The following is a 22900-nucleotide window of genomic DNA, read 5'->3' as shown; positions in this document are numbered from 1 at the left end:
CGGAGCGCATGGAACCGTGGCAGCAAGCTGCTCAGGGCCACACCCCCACCCTCCACCTTGAACCACCTCTCTCCTCATTTGCATTAAAGCTACAGACACCGAAATGGTGCGTTTGGGGAAAGCTCAATGTGCGACTGGCTCGTAGTGGCAGTAATTCTGCACCACGGCTAAATTTCGAAAACGGCTTCAAATACTGCATTTGGGGCCCACTAATATCTATATTAAAGCATCCATAAAGTAGCATGCTATGGGACCTTTACAAATATTATTTTATGAAACTTAAAATTATTCTGATAATATCCAAAATCATGCAACCGTTTCTGCTGGCAGCTACATTGAGCGTTGCAGGCATGACCTAATTATAATTTACAATTGTATATTGTATATAGCCAATTGAAAGGGATTTCTATACATTCTCTTTGGACCTAGATATACCTCCTGTCCTCTCTAAATGAAAGGTGTTGTTATAGTTTGCATTGCAACTGTAGCCACCAAGTCTGATACTTTGGCCAATCTAGTGACTTTTTTGTTGTAGATTCCTTTAATTGTCTTGCAGCCAAGTCCACTTCACCCAGTGTATTGCAATTCAACTTGTTCGCTCCTCTGGCCAATCCTAAAATCTCCACGTTGGTCAATACCCCTCACCTTCACGCAGAAATCAATTATTTACAACAATAAAAGAGTAAACGAAACGAACGAAAAGTTGGAAAGCGTCTATAATCATGAGTAAAAAATAACTACAGCAGACAAATTTAAACAAAAACAGGATAGAGGTGTGAATTAAAAGGTCCCATTGCCCGTGTCAAAGCACCCCATTGCCTCTGTGCTTGAGCATGTGCCAACGCAAATTGCTAGGGTCACTGAGGCTGGTGTTGGACCTTCAGGGCTTCTCCCCGGAGTGAGTCCTCATGTGTCTATTCAGGGCGGAGCTCCGACTGAAGCGCTTCACGCATTGGTTACACCTGTAGGGCTTCTCCCCGGAGTGAGTCCTCATGTGCCTCTTCAGGTGAGAGCGCGAAATGAAGCGCTTCACGCATTGGTTACACCTGTAGGGCTTCTCCCCGGAGTGAGTCCTCATGTGTCTCTTCAGGGCGGAGCTCTGACTGAAGCGCTTCACGCATTGGTTACACCTGTAGGGCTTCTCCCCGGAGTGAGTCCTCATGTGGACCGTCAGGTTGGAACTCGTACTGAAGCGCCTCACGCATTGGTTACACCTGTAGGGCTTCTCCCCGGAGTGAGTTCTCATGTGGATCTTCAGGTGAGAGCTCGAAATGAAGTGCTTCATGCATTGGTCACACCAGTTGGGCTTCTCCTCGGAGTGAGTCCTCATGTGGACCTTCAGGTTGGAACTCCTCATGAATCGCTTCACGCATAGGTTGCACCTGTAGGGCTTCTCCCTGGAGTGAGTCGTCATGTGCCTATTCAGGTGAGAGCTCCTATAGTAGGACTTAACACATTGATCACACCTGTAGGGCTTCTCCCCGGAGTGAGTCCTCCTCATGTGGCTCTTCAGGCTGTCTTTCAGTTTGAAGCGCTTCGTGCACTGGTCGCACCCGTACGGCTTCTCGCCGGTGTGGGTACGCCTGTGGATGACCATATTGGTTTTGTCGGGAAAACACTCGCCAGACAACACAGCGGGCCGGTCCTTGCCGCGGCCCCGATGCCCAGTCAGCTCCTCACGGTGGACCAGCTGCTCGCCGCGCTCCAGGCTCTTTGCCACGCTGTGTTCCGCAGACAGCGAGCTCAGAGTCTCCGGTTTGAACACGGTGAAGAGGTTGTCATGGCCGTCCACCGCCAGTGGGTCCTCCCCTTTTCCATGGACGCTCAGGATCCGCAGCTCCTCGCTGTTACTGGACAGGTGGGAGGAGCCAGGGGCGTCCACATGCAGACCATCTGAGGGGGCGCCGCGCTGTGTGCTGCGGTCTCCAAAGTCATCGCAGTCTTCTGCAGTGGGAATAAATGCAGGAAGTAATTGTACTAAATTAATAATTTGCACAAAGGGATACAGTATGTATCCATTTGAGACGTAGCACCGCTACGTCTCCCCCTTTTAAAGATGTTGTGAGGGCATGAAGACAAAACCCAGACGATCTGTTGTTCTCCATCCCCTGTTTTACCAATACTGTAGTTATATTGGGAATCAGAGCTGATCTGAGCATTCCTGACACCGGTCTGCTATGAAGAAGATGTAAATCATTCTACTATAAACTGCACAAGTAGTCCTTGTGTTTTAGCGGGGCTCTGGTCATGATGCACTTTCAAAAGAGGACCAGGCATTTAAGTGAAAGCATAATTAGTAGAAGTAAGCACACAGAGATAACCATGGCAACCGGTCAAAACAAATTGTATTTTTATGATCATTCTGCGCTCGCATCCGCCGTGTTGATGTACAAATAAAACCCCTAAATGCAATGTGTATTACTAACCTACAGCGGGCATGCCTCCACCAATATCCTCTTCATCCTTGGTTAAAATGGTGTCTGGGGTCTGCTGCTTTCCACAGAAAGAAGGAAACACACACAAGACAAAATCTTTCATCAGAACAAAATAGTTGTCAATCTCCGCTAACGACACATTGAATCATAAAGGTGGGTGCTTTCTATGGGTGTGTGTTGGAGTTGTAGCAGAGGAAGCCTCTCTTTTGGATGGTGAATGAGAAGATGATTTCCAACCTGCCCAGTCAGCTCCTCACGGCGGACCAGCTGCTCGACGCGCTCCAGGCTCTTGACCACGCCGTGTTCCGTGGACAGCGAGCTCAGAGCCTCTGGTTCGGACGCAGTGAAGAGGGTGTCATGGCCGTGCAGCGCCAGTGGGCCCTCCCCTTTTCCGTGGACGCTCAGGATCCTCAGCTCCTCGTTGTGACTGGACAGGTGGGAGGAGCCAGGGGCGTCAACATGCAGACCATCTGAGGTGGCGCCGCGCTGTGTACTGCGGTCTCCAAAGTCATCGCAGTGTTCTGCAGAGGGGAAAAAATGACAGAAAGTGATTGTTTCGAAACATTATTTGCAGAAAAGGAGTCAATAAAGAAACTATTTAAATGTATGTAACACAGAGGGTTCAAAATGTGTACTAGTGCAGACACAGATTCCCTCAACTCAAAGCTCAAGCGGTTGACCAGGGGGAGGACACTGAACGAACACCAGCGCAAAATGATACGAGCACAACATGACATGCAAGACAAGCGTAATTATTCTATTTTGGCAATAACAAGCGACAACGTGTCACTCCCTGTAAGCTGATCAGCTAACATTTATAGGTTTTGAATGAATCGATGTTTGAGATTATGAACCAGCTCATGTGGCATCTGTCTGGAAACCATTTTCGGCTCTTGACTGTTTCCATCTTTGAAATGCAACTTCCAAGTTTGACTCGTGTTTCATCAAGGCCCTGGTGTTCATGCTTTTCAAAAGAGCTCCAGGTAGAAACTAGCAGTCAGCCTAGAATCCATGTGTGCAGTAACATGAGTGGAATTTCCAACCCCCCCCTTGTGTCTCGGGCCGGATGACTGAGGAATACATTACATCCAAGACCATTCAAAGAGCAGGAAATGGGAGTCATTATTCATTGTTCATTTTGAATCATCAACTTTTCCTAATTACTTCAAATTGGGACAACTAATAGTGACCCCTGAACCCCTGGACCGTCTTGTTTTCCACCCATCACGGCCCGGGACACAACTCGCCATCTCCCTGTGGTTTAGTCTGTGGTTTGCAGATGTTGGCTCGAGCCAGGGTAAAACGACTTGCCGCACACGATGCATTTGATCTCGTTTGAATCCGCAAAGAAAACAGCGTACTCCTCATCACCGTCATCCTCATCCTCAGCGCTTGGTTTTCTTTCAGGCTCCGAGTTATTTGTAATCGAAGGGTAGCCGAGCCTTCCGAGAACAGTTGGCTAATTTCAGATACGGCAGCTTTCGCAAGTACGTCCATTATGGACGAAAGCTGTTCTTCCAAAGTTGGGCCGCACGGCGACATGTTTATCAACATATTTTTACCCTGTTGTGGATAAAAAAAAAAAATATTGAATACTGTAACAAAATACGAGAGGTCGAGAAGGACTAGGTTTGAAAGATTAAGGCTTTATTACCACTTGCATAAGCTAACAACAAAACCTGAAATGGTTTGCAAACTCCCAGGCGCAGGAATCTTCATCCCGGGAACAGTCTGGAACAGAGCTATAGAGCTATAATCGTGAATAAAAAATAACTATAACAGACAAAACTAAACAATAACAGGTTAGAGGTGTGAATTAAAAGGTCCCATTGCCTGTGTCAAAGCACCCCATTGCCTCTGTGCTTGATCATGTGCCAACGCAAATTGCTAGGGTCACTGAGGCTGGCGTTGCACCTTCAGAGCTTCTCCCCGGAGTGAGTCCTCTTGTGTCTCTTCAGGGCGGAGCACTGATTGAAGCGCTTCACACATTGGTCACACCTATAAGGCTTCTGCCCGGAGTGTATCCTCATGTGGACCTTCAGGTGGGTACTCTGATTGAAACTAGTCCCACATTGGTAACACCTGTAGGGCTTCTCCCCGGAGTGAGTCCTCATGTGGACCTTCAGGTGGCAACTCCTCAAGAAGCGCTTCACGCATTGGTTGCACCTGTAGGGCTTGTCCTCGGAGTGAGTCCTCATGTGGGCCGTCAGGTTGGAACTCCTCATAAAGCGCTTCACGCATTGGTTGCACCTGTAAGGCTTCTCCTCGGAGTGAGTCCTCATGTGGGCCGTCAGGTTGGAACTCTTCATAAAGCGCTTCACGCATTGGTTGCACCTGTAGGGCTTCTCCCTGGGGTGAGTCTTCATGTGCCTCTTCAGGTGAGAGCTCCTATAGTAGCACTTCACGCATTGATCACACCTGTAGGGCTTCCTCCTGGGGTGAGTCTTCATGTGCCTCTTCAGGTGAGAGCTCCTATAGTAGCACTTCACGCATTGATCACACCTGTAGGGCTTCGCCCCGGAGTGAGTCCTCATGTGGCTCTTCAGGCTGTCTTTCAGTTTGAAGCGCTCCGTGCACTGGTCGCACCCGTACGGCTTCTCGCCGGTGTGGGTACGCCTGTGGATGACCATATTGGTTTCGTCGGGTAAACCCTCTCCAGACAACACAGCGGGCCGGTCCTTGCCACCGCCCCGATGCCCAGTCAGCTCCTCACGGTGGACCAGCTGCTCGCCGCGCTCCAGGCTCTTTCCCACGCTGTGTTCTACGGACAGCGAGCTCAGAGTCTCCAGTTTGAACACGGTGAAGAGGTTGTCATGGCCGTCCACCGCCAGTGGGTACTCCCCTTTTCCGTGGACACTCAGGATCCGCAGCTCCTCGCCGTTAGTGGACATGTGGGAGGAGCCCGGACCGTCCACATGCAGACTATCCAAGGTGACGCTGGGTTGTGTGCTGCAGTCTCCAAACTCATCGCAGTCTTCTGCAGAGGGAATAAAGGCAGGAAGTAATTGTACTAATTGTACTAAATTAATAATTTGCACAAAGGGATACAGTATGTATCCATTTGAGACGTAGCGCCGCTACGTCTCCCCCTTTTAAAGATGTGGGGAGGGCATGAAGACAAAACCCAGACGATCTGTTGTTTTCTATCCCGTTTTACCAATACTGTTGTTATATTGGGAATCAGAGCTGATCTGAGCATTCCTGACACCTGTCTGCTTTGAAGAAGATGTAAATCATTCTACTATAAACTGTACAAGTAGTCCTTGTGTTTTAGCGGGGCTCTGGTCATAATGCACTTTCAAAAGAGGACCAGGCATTTAAATGTTGGGTATGGGATTTGCGAAACGCCAGCAGATTTTGAAAATAAACAACTCAAATGGTCCTACCTCCTCTCCTTCAACGCTGACTCTGACTCCACCCATTCCAAGTACATGGACGAGCAATCATGCACGAGTGAACACAGATGCGCGAGAGCGAGCCATTAGCTAGTTAGCTAGCTCCAGTAGCTACCGCAGGATAACAACAAACAGAAGCTTGCTCTGGGTCACGAGCTTTGAGTACGGGCACGAAGGGGTCGCGCGGGGAGAGGGGGAGTGCAGTGCGACCGTTTGATTGACGTACTTACTGTCCAATGCAACTCGGTGGCTCTGGAAATCATTGGCTGGAGTTTTTCGAGCCCTGCCCGTTCCACAGATGATTGACTCGTTTAATTTTCATGTCAGTACTTCTAACTCAGTGGCTGTAAGTGGGTTATGATAAGGATTTCAAGTAATTTTGCAAAAATTGCCAAAAAAGCGAATTCCATACCCAACCTTTAAGTGCAAGCATGATTAGTAGAAGTAACCACACAGAGATAACCATGGCAACCGGTCAAACAAATTTAATTTTTATGATCATTCTGCGCTCGCATCCGCCGTGTTGATGAACAAATTAACCCCCTATATGCAATGTGTATTACTAACCTACAGCGGGCATGCCTCCACCAATATCCTCTTCATCCTTGATTAAAATGGTGTCTGGGGTCTGCTGCTTTCCACAGAAAGAAGGAAACACACACAAGACATCATCTTTCATTAGCACAAAATAGTTGTCAATCCCCGCTAACGACACATTGCATCATAAAGGTGTGTGCTTTCTATGGGTGTGTGCTGGAGTTGTAGCAGAGGACGCCTCTCTTTTGGATGGTGAATGAGAAGATGATTTCCAACCTGCCCAGTCAGCTCCTCACGGCGGACCAGCTGCTCGCCGCGCTCCAGGCTCTTGACCACGCCGTGTTCCGTGGACAGCGAGCTCAAAGCCTCTGGTTCGGACGCAGTGAAGAGGGTGTCATGGCCGTGCAGCGCCAGTGGGCCCTCCCCTTTTCCGTGGACGCTCAGGAGCCTCAGCTCCTCGCTGTGACTGGACAGGTGGGAGGAGCCAGGGGCGTCCACATGCAGACCATCTGAGGGGGCGCCGCGCTGTGTGCTGCGGTCTCCAAAGTCATCGCAGTGTTCTGCAGTGGGAATAAAAGGCAGAAAGTAATTGTACTAATTGTACTAAATTAATAATTTGTACAAAGGGATACAGTATGTATCCATTTGAGACGTAGCACCACTACGTCTCCCCCTTTTAAAGATGTGGGGAGGTCATGAAGACAAACCCAGACGATCGGTTGTTTTCTATCCCCTGTTTTACCAATACTGTAGTTATATTGGGAATCAGAGCTGATCTGAGCATTCCTGACACCTGTCTGCTATGAAGAAGATGTAAATCATTCTACTATAAACTGTACAACTAGTCCTTGTGTTTTAGCAGGGCTCTGGTCATAATGCACTTTCAAAAGAGGACCAGGCATTTAAGTGCTAGCATAATTAGTAGAAGTAACCACACGGAGATAACCATGGCAACCGGTCAAACAAATTTCCTTTTTACGATTATTCTGCGCTCGCATCTGCCCTTGTGATGAACAAATAAAACCCCTATATGCAAGGTGTATTACTAACCTACAGCGGGCATGCCTCCACCAATATCCTCTTCATCCTTGGTTAAAATGGTGTCTGGGGTCTGCTGCTTTCCACATAAAGAAGGAAACACACACAAGACATATTCTTTCATTAGCACAAAATAGTTGTCAATCCCCGCTAACGACACATTGCATCATAAAGGTGGGTGCTTTCTATGGGTGTGTGCTGGAGTTGTAGCAGAGGACGCCTCTCTTTTGGATGGTGAATGAGAAGATGATTTCCAACCTGCCCAGTCAGCTCCACGCGGCGGACCAGCTGCTCGCCGCGCTCCAGGCTCTTGACCACGCTGTGTTCCGTGGACAGCGAGCTCAGAGCCTCTGGTTCGGACGCAGTGAAGAGGGCGTCATGGCCGTCCAGCGCCAGTGGGCCCTCCCCTTTTCCGTGGACACTCAGGATCCTCAGCTCCTCGCTGTGACTGGACATGTGGGAGGAGCCAGGGGCGTCCACATGCAGACTATCTGAGGGGGCGCCGCGCTGTGTGCTGCGGTCTCCAAAGTCATCGCATTCTTCTGCAGAGAGGGAAAAAATGATAAAAAGTAATTGTTTCGATACATTATTTGCACAAAAGGAGACAATGTGCATTTGTACACTTGAACAAAACTATTTAGAAATATCTTTATGTAACATCGACACAGAGGGTATAATTGTGTACTGCAAACACAGATTCAGAGCTTGAGAGGAATGTCTCCTCCTACCAACTCCTCCCTAGAGCTCCCTCAAAGCCCAAGCGGGTGACCAGGTTGAGGACACTGATCGAACACCAGTGCAAAATCACATGTGCACAACATGACATGCAAGACGGGCACACTTATTATAGTTTACAATAACAAGCGACAACGCGTCATTGCCTCTAGGCTGATCAGCTAACATTTTTACGTTTTGAATTTAATGATGTTTGAGATTATTTGTTTATTCAACCTTTATTTAACCAGGCAGAAATCACATTGAGGTATCTATTTTACAAGTGAGCACTGGCCAAGGTAGGAGCACACAATTAACATAGGACAGACAAAGTTAATCAATAGGGACATAAACCAAAGTCAGAAATTAAAAACAGGCGCAGACAATTTGAATTGTTTGGTTGAGATACGACTTCAACAACTCAGTAAGTGAAATGAAAGCTGTACGTTTGAGTGATCTCTGAATTTAATTCCCAGCAACTGCATTATAAGTAAAAGCAGTCTTTCCAAATTCTGTCTTTATCAGTGGAACATGTTATTGAATATACCTACTCGAACGCAGATTATACTCCTGTCTATTGAATTTGAAAAGACTAATTATGTGATAAGAATGATAAACCAGCTCATGTGGCATCTGTCTTGAAACCCTTCTGGGCCATCTTCGAAATGCAACTCCCAAATCTGACTCGTGTTTCATCAGGACTCTGGTCATGTTTTGCAAAAGAGCATCAGGCTTTTTAGCGCAGGCCGAATCTATGGGTGCTGTACGATTTGTGGAATTTCCAACCGCCTTGTTCTTTAGGCCTGATGACGAGGACGACAAATACATTACATCCAAGACCATTCAAAGACAGGAAATGGGATTAACCTCATTATTAATTTGGAATCATGATTATTAAGACTTTTTCCAATTGCTACAAATGTAGAAAATAGTAGTGCCCCCTGAACCGTCTTGTTTTCCACCCATCACAGCCGGGACACAACTCACCATTTCCCAGTGGTTTAGTCTGATGTTTGCAGACGATGGCTCGAGCCAGGGCAAAATGTCTGGCTGCACACGATGCATTTGATCTCGTTTGAAGCCGCAAAGAAAACATTTTACTCTTCATCACCTTCATCCTCCTCCTCAGCGCTTGGTTTTCTTTCATGCTCCGAGTTAATTGCAAGCGAATCGTAGCCGAGCCTTCCAAGAACAGTTGGCTAATCTCAGATACAGCACCTTTCGCAAGTACATCCATTATGGACGAAAGCTGTTCTTCCAAAGTTGGGCCGCACGGTGACATGTTTATTAACAAATGGATACTGTTGTGGATAAAAACCCACAATAGAATACAAAATACGAGCGGTCGAAAAGAACTAGGTCTGAAAGTTTTAAGGTTTGATCCAGATGCCTCGGACGGACACCAGGAGCCTCTACAAATTCTCTTTTTTTAATTTTTGAATATCCTTTCCTATGGAGATGACCCGGAAGTGCTTTAAGGAAAGGTGGTTCGAATTCTAAAATTGCTTAGGAAATGAGCCTCAATGCTTCTTTTAACCCTTCTTTAGCAAAGGTTCATCATGAGCTGTTATGTTTGTTCTATATATATGACAAACCGGGCGCAGCAGCATGTTTAGTTCCTAGCCATGTTTTATTGCATTAGCAGTCCAACAACTATACACGCTGGCGCTAAGCCTCCTGGGTAACGTAGTCCAATAAACCTTATCATGAGCTTCCTTTGCGAAAGGAGATAGTGGTATGATGGTATCCCATAATTCTTTACGGCGGCAATATTGAAAGCAACATGCCACTGACGAAGCTTACCGACACTACTCGAAGACGCACGAGAGACGCGGTAAAGCAGAAGAATAGAAGAGAAGAAAATACAATTGATAATAATGGATACAAATTCCAGAAACATAATTATTTTAATATAAATGAATTAATTTATTGCTGGTTAGTAAGCTATACGACGGAGTATTAGGGCCACACGTGAAGAAAAAAAATATTTTTGCCGTGACGAGATTAAAGTTGACGCGTCGACTTTGAAGTCAACATGTCGACATTAAACTCGAAATGTCGAGAATAAAGTTGAGATTTCATGTCGCCTCTAATCTCGACGTGTCGATTTTAAACTCGAAATGTCGAGAATAAAGTTGAAACATCATATCGACTTTAATCTCGACTTGTCCATTTTCCGTTCCTCTGTCAGTGCGCAGACGCTCCGGGCATCCTCCAGCGTGCAGCGGATGACACGAGGTAGTCGGCAATAACCCTGGGGTCAGCTGTGTTCGAAATCGTTCCCTATACACTCGTTCCCTATTCCCTATATAGTGTACATGATTTAGTGCACTATATAGGGAATAGGGAACGAGAATTCGGACACTACGCTGAACATTTCTAAACGTCATTTGCGTCAGTAAATGCGCCGGGCATTTGTGTGACGCAGACAGATGCGCCCACATCATGTAAACATACCAGGCACTCACGAGGAAAGCTGGTGGTTGTATTGATGTTGAATGTTACATTTCCTTGTTCAAGTATTTTTTTTATTAATTTTGAATGTTAAATATTCTATGTTAAATCCCAAATAAATTGTTGACATTTCTAAACGAAAGGCGGAGACCGTATTCGTTTTCGCGGTTATTCAGCTTCTTCTTCTCCTCCGGAAAAACACGACCGCATTGCATTGTGGTATACGGGAGTAACATGTAGGGAGCATCGTATGTACCCTATTTTAAGTCCACTATATAGTGCCCTATATAGTGGACCACTGAGAATTCGAACACCATACAAAATGGCGTGCACCCTATTTAGTGCACTACATCCATGACAGGGAACGATTTCGAACACAGCGGTGTAGGCCTCCATCCAAACAATATAGCGACTAAAACCGTCATTCAACCATTATTAACTTATACTTCCATGGTCGGTAAACAATGTGACTGCTCGTTCAGACCTCTCGCTCATGATGCTATAATGCTAACAATGCTAGTTAATGAGAATGAACCTGCGCCATTGAGCAGTTTTCATAGGAATTAATGGTGGGCCATTTTTCAGTCCTTGGTCCATTCTTTTATGTGTCCATGTTGCCGGCCCTACCAGTCAGCAAGATTCCTTGTACAGGCACCAGATGTCACTGTCCAACAGAGCAGAACGCTGATCACCAATATCTTCCATCCAACACAACTGTTAGTACAGTTTAGTTCCTCCATAGAGCACCTCTGAATCATGTGTCTATTCCAATAGGATGTTGAGTTCAACTGTTTGGATGAACGTATACAATCCAATCTTCAGATGGATGATGGGGCACATGACAAAGAGATTCAAGCAACTTCTGTCTGAGCAGTGAGCACATAGTGGAGGAGTACTGGTTTGCTGGGCCACTTGACCACATTTATCTCATTCTTGTTTTTGCACAGTTTGCAATTTTTTTTAATGTTTTTGTGTGTGTGTTGGAGTATGTCTTTCTTTTTTCCCCCCTCCAGGCTAGAGCAGCTAGGCTAGCCTAGATGTGCTGGCCTGCTCCCTGCTATACCACAGAGGTGCTGGCCAGCTCCCTGCTATACCACAGAGGTGCTCGCAGACAAGGTCTAAATGTTCACTGCCTTGATTGTTTTTTTTTGTTTTTTTTCACAATTTCTTGTTTTTAAACGTTTTTTTGATGATTTTATGCTCTGTAAGGTGACCTTGGGTGCCTTGAAAGGCGCCTCTAAATTAAATGTATTATTATTATTATTATTTAGGGGCTGGCCTGCTCCCTGATACCAACAGTGGGGCTGGCCTGCTCCCTGAATGTGTGTTATCCTCTCTAATGTTTCCTTTGCTCTAGTACGATGACAAATCTGTGAAATGGGTCTATGGCATAATTCCACCTGTGTTTGCAAGGGCCTTGTCAATTGTAAGACCAACAAAGCCAGAAGGAGTGATAAGCTTTAAGCAGGCGACCTAATTGAACTTATGGTGAGATCAATAGCCACTAATGAGGATTGTGAGTCCTAGCCATAGAGGGTCCCTAGTGGCTGTCTGGGAGGTTCATGATGGTGTGTTTGTTTTTGGGGTGTGGAATCTAGCGGCTGGTTCGGATAAAACAGCCAAAACCTGTCAGCTAAAAAAAAACAAGTGCTAAAAATATCTCCCATAATATGACTTGCTAATGAGAACAGTGAAGAGAGAACAGCGAGCCAAAGTGTGATTTATTTATTTGAAGTCCACCACTTCTGCTTCTTAACGCTACACCTGGAAAAATACATAAAAATACCATGCTTTGCAACCAGGGGATTCAAATATACTGGAAATGAAATTGTACCACCATTATTTGCATCGTCATTCAGCAATCTCAGAAATAGTGTGACGCAGTTCTATGCACACCAATTCCATGCACACCAGGTCATCTTGTCTTTGAAATACACTTTCAACTACTATCATTATCAAGGTGTTTGTCCTTTGGTCTCTAACTCTCTGCAACAGGAGAACAGTGCGAAGAGAAGCAACGCAGCGGTCTGATGTTTGAGACACCATCTTGGTCTCTCAAACATTGTCCGCTTGCATCGATGATCTGCCCGGTGCAGCCACAATCAGACCTTTAATCAACCCGTGTGGCTCGCTTCCATATCTGCATGTTTTTCTGCCTCTGATTCAATGACCCACTGGAGGCGTTAAGAGTAAGAGTCCTACGGTCATAACAGCCAGCGTTACCATGTAGCCTGACTAAGCAGGCCCATCCTTTGGGTTTTTTCAGCCTCTGTAGCTCGGTTTGTGTTCCCCTCCACTTTACTCACGTTGGTCAGTAGGGTCCATCCTCTCTAGCCAAGAGGCCTTGGCTGTTCTTCCTTTAGGATGCATTTATCAAGGCATCCCATGGATCAGCCCATTGGAAGATCCAAGTCCAGGTGTGGATTGTGCAGCAATAGCATGATCTGGGGAGCCCCATAACATACACACATACACGCCTGTTTACCTCAGCGTGCTGTTTCCTAAAATACAGAAGATATCAAATATATGTTTTACCATTTATATGAATTGATCATATGATTGCCCTTCTTCTGCTGTACCAGGCCACTGCTCCGAGGTCTCGGGACGTTGTAACAAGCCTTGATGGATACCACCCCATGTTAGACCGTTTTGTGCGAAAGCCTCATACTGTGTTACGATCTGTGTTAAGCGACCCACAGTGCTTTCGGTTGAGTTTGATGCTTGTTTAGTGTTTTGTTTCAAATCAGGGGCACCGTGGCTGAGAACATCACGTTGCTGGGATCTATGTACTTTGCTGCATGGGCGTCTGTGCAGAGCGGGAACAGTGACCCGTTCTTCATTACCCAGGTCTATTATTCCAGCAGGATGCTCCGACTGTCACAGACATACGTGTCCAATCACGGATTCAGAACAACAACAGAACCAAATAAAAACAGCTATAGTTTACTGTAACCATAGCTGGTAGGCGTTTTAATGGAAGATCTATGCTTATATACCAATGAACAAACTTAGTTCTTCCCTGAGTTAAATATTATTAATGAAATGCAAATGCAATACGATAAATCTCCCGAATTAGCAATCTCTTGATTACAAACTATGCATTATTGTGCAGGAGTAGCTTCAAGCCCTGATTGAAGGCCACTATAAGGTGTAACTGAGGCAAATAAGGTAATAAATGCAAGGACAAAAAACAAATCAAGAACACTGATCTTGAACTTTGAATTTCTTAAATTAATCTCTGAACTATACACTCTACTAATTCTCTATAATAAATAAAAACTAAGTAGCTTTGTTTCTTACTAGCTTATGGCTGGTTCACTGTAGTTTGACTTATTTTATCTTGCCTATAGAGGAGGAGTCAACCATATGCAGCTGGGGATGAGACAACCCAGCATGCATCTGGGCTTCTCTTTCTTAGAAAGCACCTGTGTGAAAATCAGATCAGGATGAACACTTTGCATCGCTTTTATGCCCATCGACTCGGGCAGCATTGTGCCTGTCAAGGCATGCCCTGCTCATAAATCCATTAATTGCTGGGGAGCCGGCCAATAGGGTTCTCCGCTGTTACTGAGAGGGGGAAAGGAAAATATTGGCATAGTGCTCGGTTTAATCTGCTAAGTATTTACTCCCTGATGGCGTCAAGGTGCCTGTCTGTCAGAAGGAATGGGTTCTCCTGCTCCCTAGCAGTAGTTCCCAAACTCTCAGGGGACCCAGTCACGAGGTTACTCTCGTTCTCTCCCCATGCATGGTTACTAACGGCAGTGTGTTCAAATGAACAACAGTGTGCTCTGTCCTGTTGTTCCATTCTTAATGAGAAACAAGATGTTTTGATAGGTTAAGCATTTAGCTGTAAACTTAATAACGACAAGAGTTATAGCTGTTGATGCTACGGTGTGGATCACTTGTGAGTTATCTCTGAGAATGATGTTCTGATTACAAAAGTACATGTACAACATTAATTCAATTCAACTGCCTGCCATCATAAATGGCCTGACAGACAGAAGGATCTACCTACAGAAAAAATTACGATGGAATATTTATACCTGAATACAATTGTAATCACTTTTACATCCCAAAATCTAATTTTCATTAAAAATAAATTAAAAAAGATTAGAATGTTGCACACAAAGCTATTTTAAACAGAAGTGTACAGACCAAGAGTAACGAATTCAGTTCAATTCAACATTTTACACCGCGCTCGCAGGTGCTAGGCCATCCAGGTGTGGATACTGGACATCCAGGTGTGCAATTTCATGGGCTGCTCTAACAACACGTGATGCACAACTCCAGTGCAGCCGATTCATCATTTCGACACTACTGCGCGTGCACGTAAGTCCTCCTTTCCTCCATCGAGTAAAACACGAGTCAGTGTGTGTGCACGCGCACGTACCACCAGGACTGCCTCGTTTGATTCTCCTCAAGAAGGGAGGCTCGCGTCCGCCGTTGCGTACCGAGCCGCCTAGCACGCGACTCTCTCTCTCTCTCTCTCTCTCTCTCTCTCTCTCTCTCTCTCTCTCTCTCTCTCTCTCTCTCTCTCTCTCTCTCTCTCTCTCTCTCTCTCCCTCTCTCTCTCGTGCTGCCGTTGTGACCGCGCAGCGCGCTCCCGCCACGACGTCAGGAAGGAGCCTACTCCATCACGGTAACTAGGTGATGAAGAAGAAGAAGAAGATGATGATGATGAGGGAGCATCGTTGACTTTGCTCTCTCGGATCTTTTTTTTATACGGTACTTGGAAACAATACAGAGCGTTGGCCCCTGAGATCTTTGCTTTTGACCAATCCATCCCGGGTCCCATCCGTCTCCTGAGTCGAGACCGAGATGGGGAACGAGGCGAGCATGGAGGGCGGTCAGCCCGGAGACCCAGCATCCGCGGGGATGATGGGGTCGATGGTGGCGGGAGGACCGGGGACCGGCCACCCCATCAAACCGCTGAACGGCACCGCAGCGGGCGGAGGAGGGATGGGTACCGGAGGCCCGGGGACGGCCGGGAATAGGTAAAGAGCTCCGGGATGTGCTGGATCATTTTCTCTGCTTAAATACGACGAGATCCTCTCGATGTGTCATGCGGTGTTAACCAGATGTGTGTCTCGGTGGAAACACGGAGAATGATTAGATTAGATGGGGTGCTGAATGGGAGAAATGGTTTATCCACCGTCCTGTGGAACGCTGATCGTTGCCGCTGTCGAGCGTGTGGAGAGCGGGAGGGAGGAAGAGCTGTCCGCGGTGCTGAGCCTGGTGCTGATGTCGGCAGGACAGCGTCTTTATGAAATAAAGCTTGCCATACCGAAATAGGCTTGGCATTGCACGCAAGGAATCTCAGCCTCGAATGTCTGTCTCTGTGCGTTCTCGTGATTGTCATCGCGGTTGTGTGTGTTCTCTTCCCCCCTTCCACGGCCCCATAGTATTTTACAATCGGCTTGATGTGAAGGGATTGTAGCCTACTGTCTTGCAGCATGATCAGCGGACGTGTCTATCCGCGAGAAACAGACATACGCTTCTGATTGTGCAACAACACACGCTGGGATATTGAATGGATCACACAAATTAAAATGGTAGTCATCTCTCGTAGTATATTTTGATTTAGTGATCTTGGTTCGGGCGAGATGCGTGTTTCCGCATGGAGGTTTTGTGAGTGGGGCGGTAGGACAGTGCGTGTGCTTGTGTTGGCTTTTCTGTGTGTGCATAGTAAGGAGATACGAGCCCGGGAGTAGGCGTGCGTTTTGCCAATGTGTGCGCTATATGCTATGGTAAAATACGCCACGGAATCCGCGATTGACATGAGGCGAAATTACCACAATGTTACTCGTGTGGTCTGGATGAAACGTGACGATGAACCCATGCATTGTTTTGTAATCAACAATCGGAGCACCGCACAAAACATTGGATGAATCTGAAATCATGTGTTCGAGGCACTCTGTACAGTCACATGTAGGCCAATGTCGCTCGAATTGTAATGGACTGCAGTGCCAACATGTAAGATCTGGGTAAAATCAAGAGGCATGATTTCATTTCATAGAGCCACAGTGATTTCTGATCCCGTGAGTGAATGGGGCTGGCGCTTCAATGTGCTGTGGTGCTGAACATGGGTGTAGGGCTGTACACACTATAGGACCCATGGAGGGAGGGCATGCCTGGTCCATGATGAACCAAGTGAGGAGCAGAGCGGCAGACTCTCCGCTCTTACGTAACAGAGCCGGGCTATAGCGGACGCTTCCCATGCCTCTCATGTACATCAGGTCCATCACAGCCAGACTGCGAGTCAATATTGGCACCGCTTATAACAAAAGCGTTCAATATTTTATACCCGCACTATATATATAAGCTCTTTTTCTCGAGCGGGATTGCCGTGCGACGCGAGCAAGAGCACTGTCATTAAGTATTTATAGCCATGTGAACAGATTGTATCACGTGCAGAGGCGTTGTGCTCGCGTCCCTTTCTCTCTCCCTCTTTCTTACACACATACAGACACATGCACACGCACACATATACAGACACACGCACACGCACACCAAACAAACACACAAAAACAAACACACACACACACACACACACACACACACACACACACACACACACACACACACACACACACACACACACACACACACACACACACACACACACACACACACACACACACACCATCTAGAGCAGCAGCGCCTCTCTTTCTTACCGACTGTGCTTTGCCTCGCTCGGCTGCCTTTTCATTTCTCCTGCTTTCCCCGCTTGATTCTTTATACCCGTCTCTGGTCTCCTGCGTTCTCTCTCCTTCCGCTGCTGTCTCACTCACTCCCTCGGCCTGTCTGTCTTATTTTATTGCTGTCTCCTGTGAATCATTCAAGCACAAAGGGCCATTTGTATTTTTTAATTTTGACAATAAGAGAGAGATTACATAGAGGCCGGCCGTTATCTGCATGGAGGCGTAATATTACAAGATTTTATGTAATTGTACTGTTTCGAGACGTTATTTAGACATACTATTACATATGTTATGCATATGTAGTGTTACAATACAGTGTGTCTTACAAGACTGTAACATGATGCTTGTAGATGTAGTGTTACAAGCCATTATATGGCAACCTACTGTTACAAGATGTTATGTAAACGTACTGTTACAAGACGTTATGTAGATGTACTGTTACATGACGTTACAAGATGTTATGTAAACGTGCTCTTACAGTGTTTCTCTATGGAGACATACTGGTAGTGAGCTCTCTCTCTCTGACTGCTACCCATTCATACACATCAGCATCATCACTCTGGGTCCGCCTCCTCCCACTGCATCCGCCAATCATGTGCCAGCTCCAGTCGTCCCTACCTTCCCCTTACCGGGAACAGGACTGTACATATATACGGAGCAGGGAGAAGGGGGATGGGAGCATGTAACATATACATGCAGCAGAGCCCCTCCATTTCTCTCATCTCGCCTACCTGACATGTTCCTCTTTCATCTGAGACCAAAGCCCTTGCAGCGGACCGTTTTACCCAGAATGCTCTGCTCACGCAGAAGAAGGGGGAGGGGGATGGCCTTCTGACTCTGTGCACATCTGGGTTTATGGGGTATATATATATATATGGAGGGCTACAGAGCTGGGGCTCTTATGCATGTATATATACGTATGTAGAAACCACATATGTGCAGTGAGTTTTTCTTTAGGCATCTGGGTGTGTGCAAGTGTGCATGTATAAATACTCTTTGCACGCACATTATACAAATGTGTGTTTGTATATAATGTATAGGTGTACATCTTTACTTCTGCAATAACACAAAATCCTGTTACTGATCCTGTCTTACACAGACATATCACACAATTCTGTGGTCGTGCGTGTGCGTGTTTGTTTGTTTGTTTGTTTGTTTGTGTGTGTGTGTGTGTGTGTGTGTATGTGTGTGTGTTAGTGTGTGTGTGTGTGTGTGTGTGTGTGTCTGCATGCATGCATGCATGCATGCATGTATAGTACAAAGTAATCTGAAAATAAACGTTGCAATTAACACTCTAAAATCAAAACATCTTCTCAACATGGCATTGGTGATGAAGGCACACTAGCTTGGCCATCACCCAATAATGGCCTACTACGCTACTGGCAATGAGCAGGTCTGTGTCACAGTTTGAGTCACCAACTAGTGTACACCAGAGTGACCTACATAACCAAGTATTATTGGAGGTGTGTGTGTGTGCATGTGTGTGTGCATGTGTGTGTGCGTGTGTGTGTGTGTGTGTGTGTGTGTGTGTGTGTGTGTGTGTGTGTGTGTGTGTGTAAATGTGTGTGTGTGCGTGCGTGCGTGTGTGTGTGTGTGTGTGTGTGTGTGTGTGTGTGTGTGTGTGTGTGTAAATGTGTGTGTGTGCGTGCGTGCGTGTGTGTGTGTGTGTGTGTGTGTGTGTGTGTGTGTGTGTGTGTGTGTGTGTGTGTGTGTGTGTGTGTGTGTGTGTGTGTGTCTGTGTGTATGTGTGTGTGTGTGTTTGTGTGGGGGGGGGGGGGGTGAATGTGTGTAGAAAGAGAAATGCAAAAACAAGAACCTTGTGGAACATACAATTCTGAACGTGAAGGACAAACATAGAGGTCTAATGAATATAACAACCAAAAAAAATAAAGAAAGAAAGATATCCAAACAGAGAAACAGAGTGAGTGTGTATTTCTGTGCCTGGGAGCGACATGGGCCCACGTCAAAATAAGAGCCCGGAGAGAGAAAGCTTTAATATATATTCCTGTGCGGCTGCCTGCTATCACCGGGCCTTGTTTGCTGGTGCGTCCTCCTCAAACGTGTTTGGATGGCTGCACCAGGAGATAACATGACAATACCGACCAAACAGCGCCCAAGACAGCCAGGCTTCTCTGTGGCTGTAAGATAAATAAACATACTAATAAAACCCAGAAATAGATTGAGCAGAAAAAAACACAATATGACTATCTGGTTCCACATCGGACTCCCACGGACAAACGCTGCCTAATGGGATATTTTTTACCTTCCCACCGAGTGGTTATCACACACTAAGATCTAACAGAAGCCACCAGGGCCCGGTGCCACGCACATTATACTAATGAAAGAACACAGGTTATTGCTATGTTGCTTACTCATCGGCTGAGATTAGCGCTGAGATCGAGGACTGTCATTAGGTAATCAGTCTTGAAAATCATCGGTGACCAATAGGAGCTGAGTAGACACAGCAGTGAGCATATATGTTGCTAGTTGTGACCATTGACAGGTATGGACGTACTTGGTGTGACCAAAACAAACATTGCATGCTTTGACCCAAGTGCGGAGTTGCTTCTGGCTTGGGGGCGGGAGTCAACGAATAATATGTGTAGTAAAATAAGCAATACGTATCCGTTGGCATGTCAGAAGAACGTCTGATGCTATTATCCATGTGTATTGTGCCTCAATACAGTATGCCACTTTCAACTCCAAACACACATGTTGGCATGAAAAGTACAGGAAATAAAGGCATGCATATTTATATATGTATATATGTACTGTATATATGTACATTATTCTTTTCTTTTTTCTTAGATATATATTTTTTATATAAATATTGTTTTATCAGGAGTATTGTTTTTTAATGACTAAAAATATATTTATAAAAAAGAAAAAAAAACCTATGCCTCATTTCTTTCTTGTTTATTTAATGTTACATATTTTATATAAATATATATAAAGGTCGATATATAGATATATATTATGTGTATTGTTGCCCGAACTGCCGTTTTTTGCAGGCACTGCTCCAGAAAGATAAATTACAGTGACTGCAGGTGTAAGAAGACCATGTCTTCAGCTAAGCCCCAGACAATACTACCTGTAACATATCCATAATATCACTGCACGCAGGCAGCTCCAATTAATCCCACTAATAGTCTAGCTGACAAAGTGCACTTCAGCCCACTATGGCTGTGTTCCCCTTGCAGCAGGGGTAAGTGTACCACAGTGAGGTCGTCTTTCATCTCTGGGGGGAATTGTAACGAACACTACGCCAATAGGTAGCTTTCCACACTACACCCTCATGCCTTTCAGTATCCACTTAAATGACAATGCACCTGAAAACAGTTTCTGCAGCCAGCTCTAGTGGCTGTCTGCATGGTTGTAAGTCTAGGAGGGATGTATTTACCCTCAAGGCCCCACAAACTTCTCACTTACTAGTTAGTTTCATTTCCACTTACTTTACCTGCTCCAGTAGCATATACTTTGTGTCTGTGTGCGTGTGCGTGTGTGTGCGCAGTATTGGCAAAATGCTGTGCTGCCAACAGAAATAATGGTTCATAGTGTATTGGTCCATGGTCCAAAGAGACAATCTCTGTGTGTTTGATTGGTGGGAGATCAGAGAATGTCCACCGGTTGGCTTGATTGCTGAGAATAAACTATGATTTATTATTCCCCACAAAAAGCTATGCCCACACGCTGTCATTTATTATACACGTTTGTGAATGACTTCTGTTTATTTGGTGTGTTTACACTATGTTAACCGTTTTTGTTCAATGTTTTGTGAATTGTATCGGTGAAAAACCTTGTTCCTCACAGGGGTGTTGCATTGACAAAATCCCCTGCTCACATTTGTATTTATTTGAATACATTATTTATATCTAATGCCCCCAGTGAAGTGATTGTTACCTCCAGAGCTATCAACATAATATCTATAAACATATCATGCATAAATATTTAGCAGTTGCTCATCCCCAGACCCTGTGAATGAGAGAAACGGGTATTTAATTTTGAATTTGTTGTGTAAGATTACAAAGTAGATATTATTATCAAGTTAGATATTTGATTATATTTTAAACTGTCACAAAAGCTACCCTTTAGGTTTATCCTCTTTCCAGTGTGGGGGTGGCATAAGTGATTTAGGTCAACATTTCCATATTTCTGCTGTCTAGTGATTAGTTCTCACGCCAGGTAACTGATCTGTGTTGTAATTGTCATAGCTCTTTTGATTTCTCTTTCTTTTAGATAAAATCTTGCTGAAGTTGGCCTTTTGTTTTCCCATTGCATTTGAGATGGTCACGCTCTGCTTTCTCATTATTTTGTCCCCAATTGATTAAGCGTAAAATAATTACTGATAAATGTAAGACTGATAGACTATATGCCCTGGTGTGCATGTTTGTGCGTGTGTGTGTGTGTGTGTGTGTGTGTGTGTGTGTGTGTGTGTGTGTGTGTGTGTGTGTGTGTGTGTGTGTGTGTGTGTGTGTGTGTGTGTGTGTGTGTGTGACAGACCTGTGTGTTTGTGTGTGTGAACATGTGTGTGTGTGTGTGTGTGTGTGTGTGTATGTGTGTGTGTTTTAATTATGGAGCCGAGAGTAATTCTGAGCATTATCAGTTTTGTCGGCTGTTGTTCAGCACAATAAATCAAATAGCTTTCATTTTCTTCTTTTGCCGAGCTGATGCTGAATTAGGTTATTGTCCAATTAAGAGAAACCCCAGGGTGGTTTTTACCGGTTCCCAATTTTTTTTAAATATAACTTACTTCTATAATGCCCTTGTATATTTTACAAGTTAAAAGGCTGAAATTTAAACATTCTTCCACATCAATTTCAGCATAATGTTTTTGCTTTTGATGTTATATGCGACTGTCGTATTTAAAGGGGACATATTATACCACCAGGTGTGAGTGTGATGAGCCATTACAAGCCGTTTTGAAAATGTTCAGCTTTTGACATCACAGGTGGGCGTGTCCACCTAGATGTGTGCTGCATGGATCAGTCTACCAGCCTACCCAGTGGACTGTAGCAAACGTTGCTTATCTATCCGTCATACATCTAGGTGGACATGCCCAACTGTGATGTCAGAAGCTGCACATTTTCAAAACGGCTTGTAATGGCTAATCACACTCACACCTGGTGGTATAATATCTCCCCTTTAATGTTGGATTTGTGGCGCATTGATTTGAAAAGGCAGAGAAGTCCTATTATTTAGAAAGTAATGCACACAGATGTGTTTATTTTATTTTACGCCGCCTGCAAATTAAAATGATTAATTTTTCTTTGGGCAGTGGGTTAGTACATGAAGTACATGAAACACAGAGGTATAAAATTACAGACTCATTCGTTTTGTTCACACACTGCTTTAAAAGATGAAAGCACAGTTTTTAATAGCTAAATATTGGCTTCAAATCCTGCGACTTAGTCCCCACTCCTGTGTATGAGCGGTTCAAAAATCCCACACTACTATATATAATGTATACATATAATATACTATATACTATAATAATCCCACTCTACTATATATAATATACTATATACTATAATAAATCCCACTCTACTATATATAATATACTATATACTATAATAAATCCCACTCTACTATATATAATATACTATAATAAATCCCACTCTATGTTATT

At 45.1% G+C, this 22900-nt stretch overlaps 3 protein-coding genes across 3 annotated transcripts in view; 1 reads left to right on the top strand and 2 right to left on the bottom strand.

The window, feature by feature from the left end:
• The window catches only part of LOC130385225 (zinc finger protein 431-like), a 45976-nt gene extending 36231 nt beyond the window's left edge, over positions 1 to 9745 (bottom strand). Inside the window, exons 1-5 of the mRNA XM_056593633.1 lie at positions 9107 to 9745; positions 7664 to 7947; positions 7418 to 7484; positions 6644 to 6927; positions 6398 to 6461 (exon numbers count right to left, since the gene is read on the bottom strand). Of these exons, the coding sequence (XP_056449608.1) occupies positions 6398 to 6461; positions 6644 to 6927; positions 7418 to 7484; positions 7664 to 7947; positions 9107 to 9401 (994 nt within the window). The 5' untranslated portion in view covers positions 9402 to 9745. The remainder of the gene's footprint in view (positions 1 to 6397; positions 6462 to 6643; positions 6928 to 7417; positions 7485 to 7663; positions 7948 to 9106) is intronic.
• On the bottom strand, positions 19 to 5326 carry LOC130385412 (zinc finger protein ZFP2-like). The gene is made up of 3 exons (XM_056593912.1): positions 5160 to 5326; positions 4404 to 5051; positions 19 to 1352 (listed from the first exon to the last, which is right to left on the bottom strand). The coding sequence occupies exons 1-3, from the start codon at positions 5324 to 5326 to the stop codon at positions 881 to 883; spliced, it is 1287 nt and encodes a 428-aa protein (XP_056449887.1). The 3' UTR covers positions 19 to 880.
• A 5646-nt stretch (positions 9746 to 15391) lies between the features above and the next one.
• Positions 15392 to 22900, top strand: part of bsna (bassoon presynaptic cytomatrix protein a) — a 71511-nt gene continuing 64002 nt past the window's right edge. Inside the window, exon 1 of the mRNA XM_056594814.1 lies at positions 15392 to 15567. Within this exon, the coding sequence (XP_056450789.1) occupies positions 15392 to 15567 (176 nt within the window). The remainder of the gene's footprint in view (positions 15568 to 22900) is intronic.

Source organism: Gadus chalcogrammus, chromosome 7 (genome assembly GCF_026213295.1).
Source record: "Gadus chalcogrammus isolate NIFS_2021 chromosome 7, NIFS_Gcha_1.0, whole genome shotgun sequence".
NCBI lineage: Eukaryota > Metazoa > Chordata > Actinopteri > Gadiformes > Gadidae > Gadus > Gadus chalcogrammus.
Note: the sequence above shows the minus strand (reverse complement) of the source record. Positions and strands in the feature narration are given on the sequence as shown.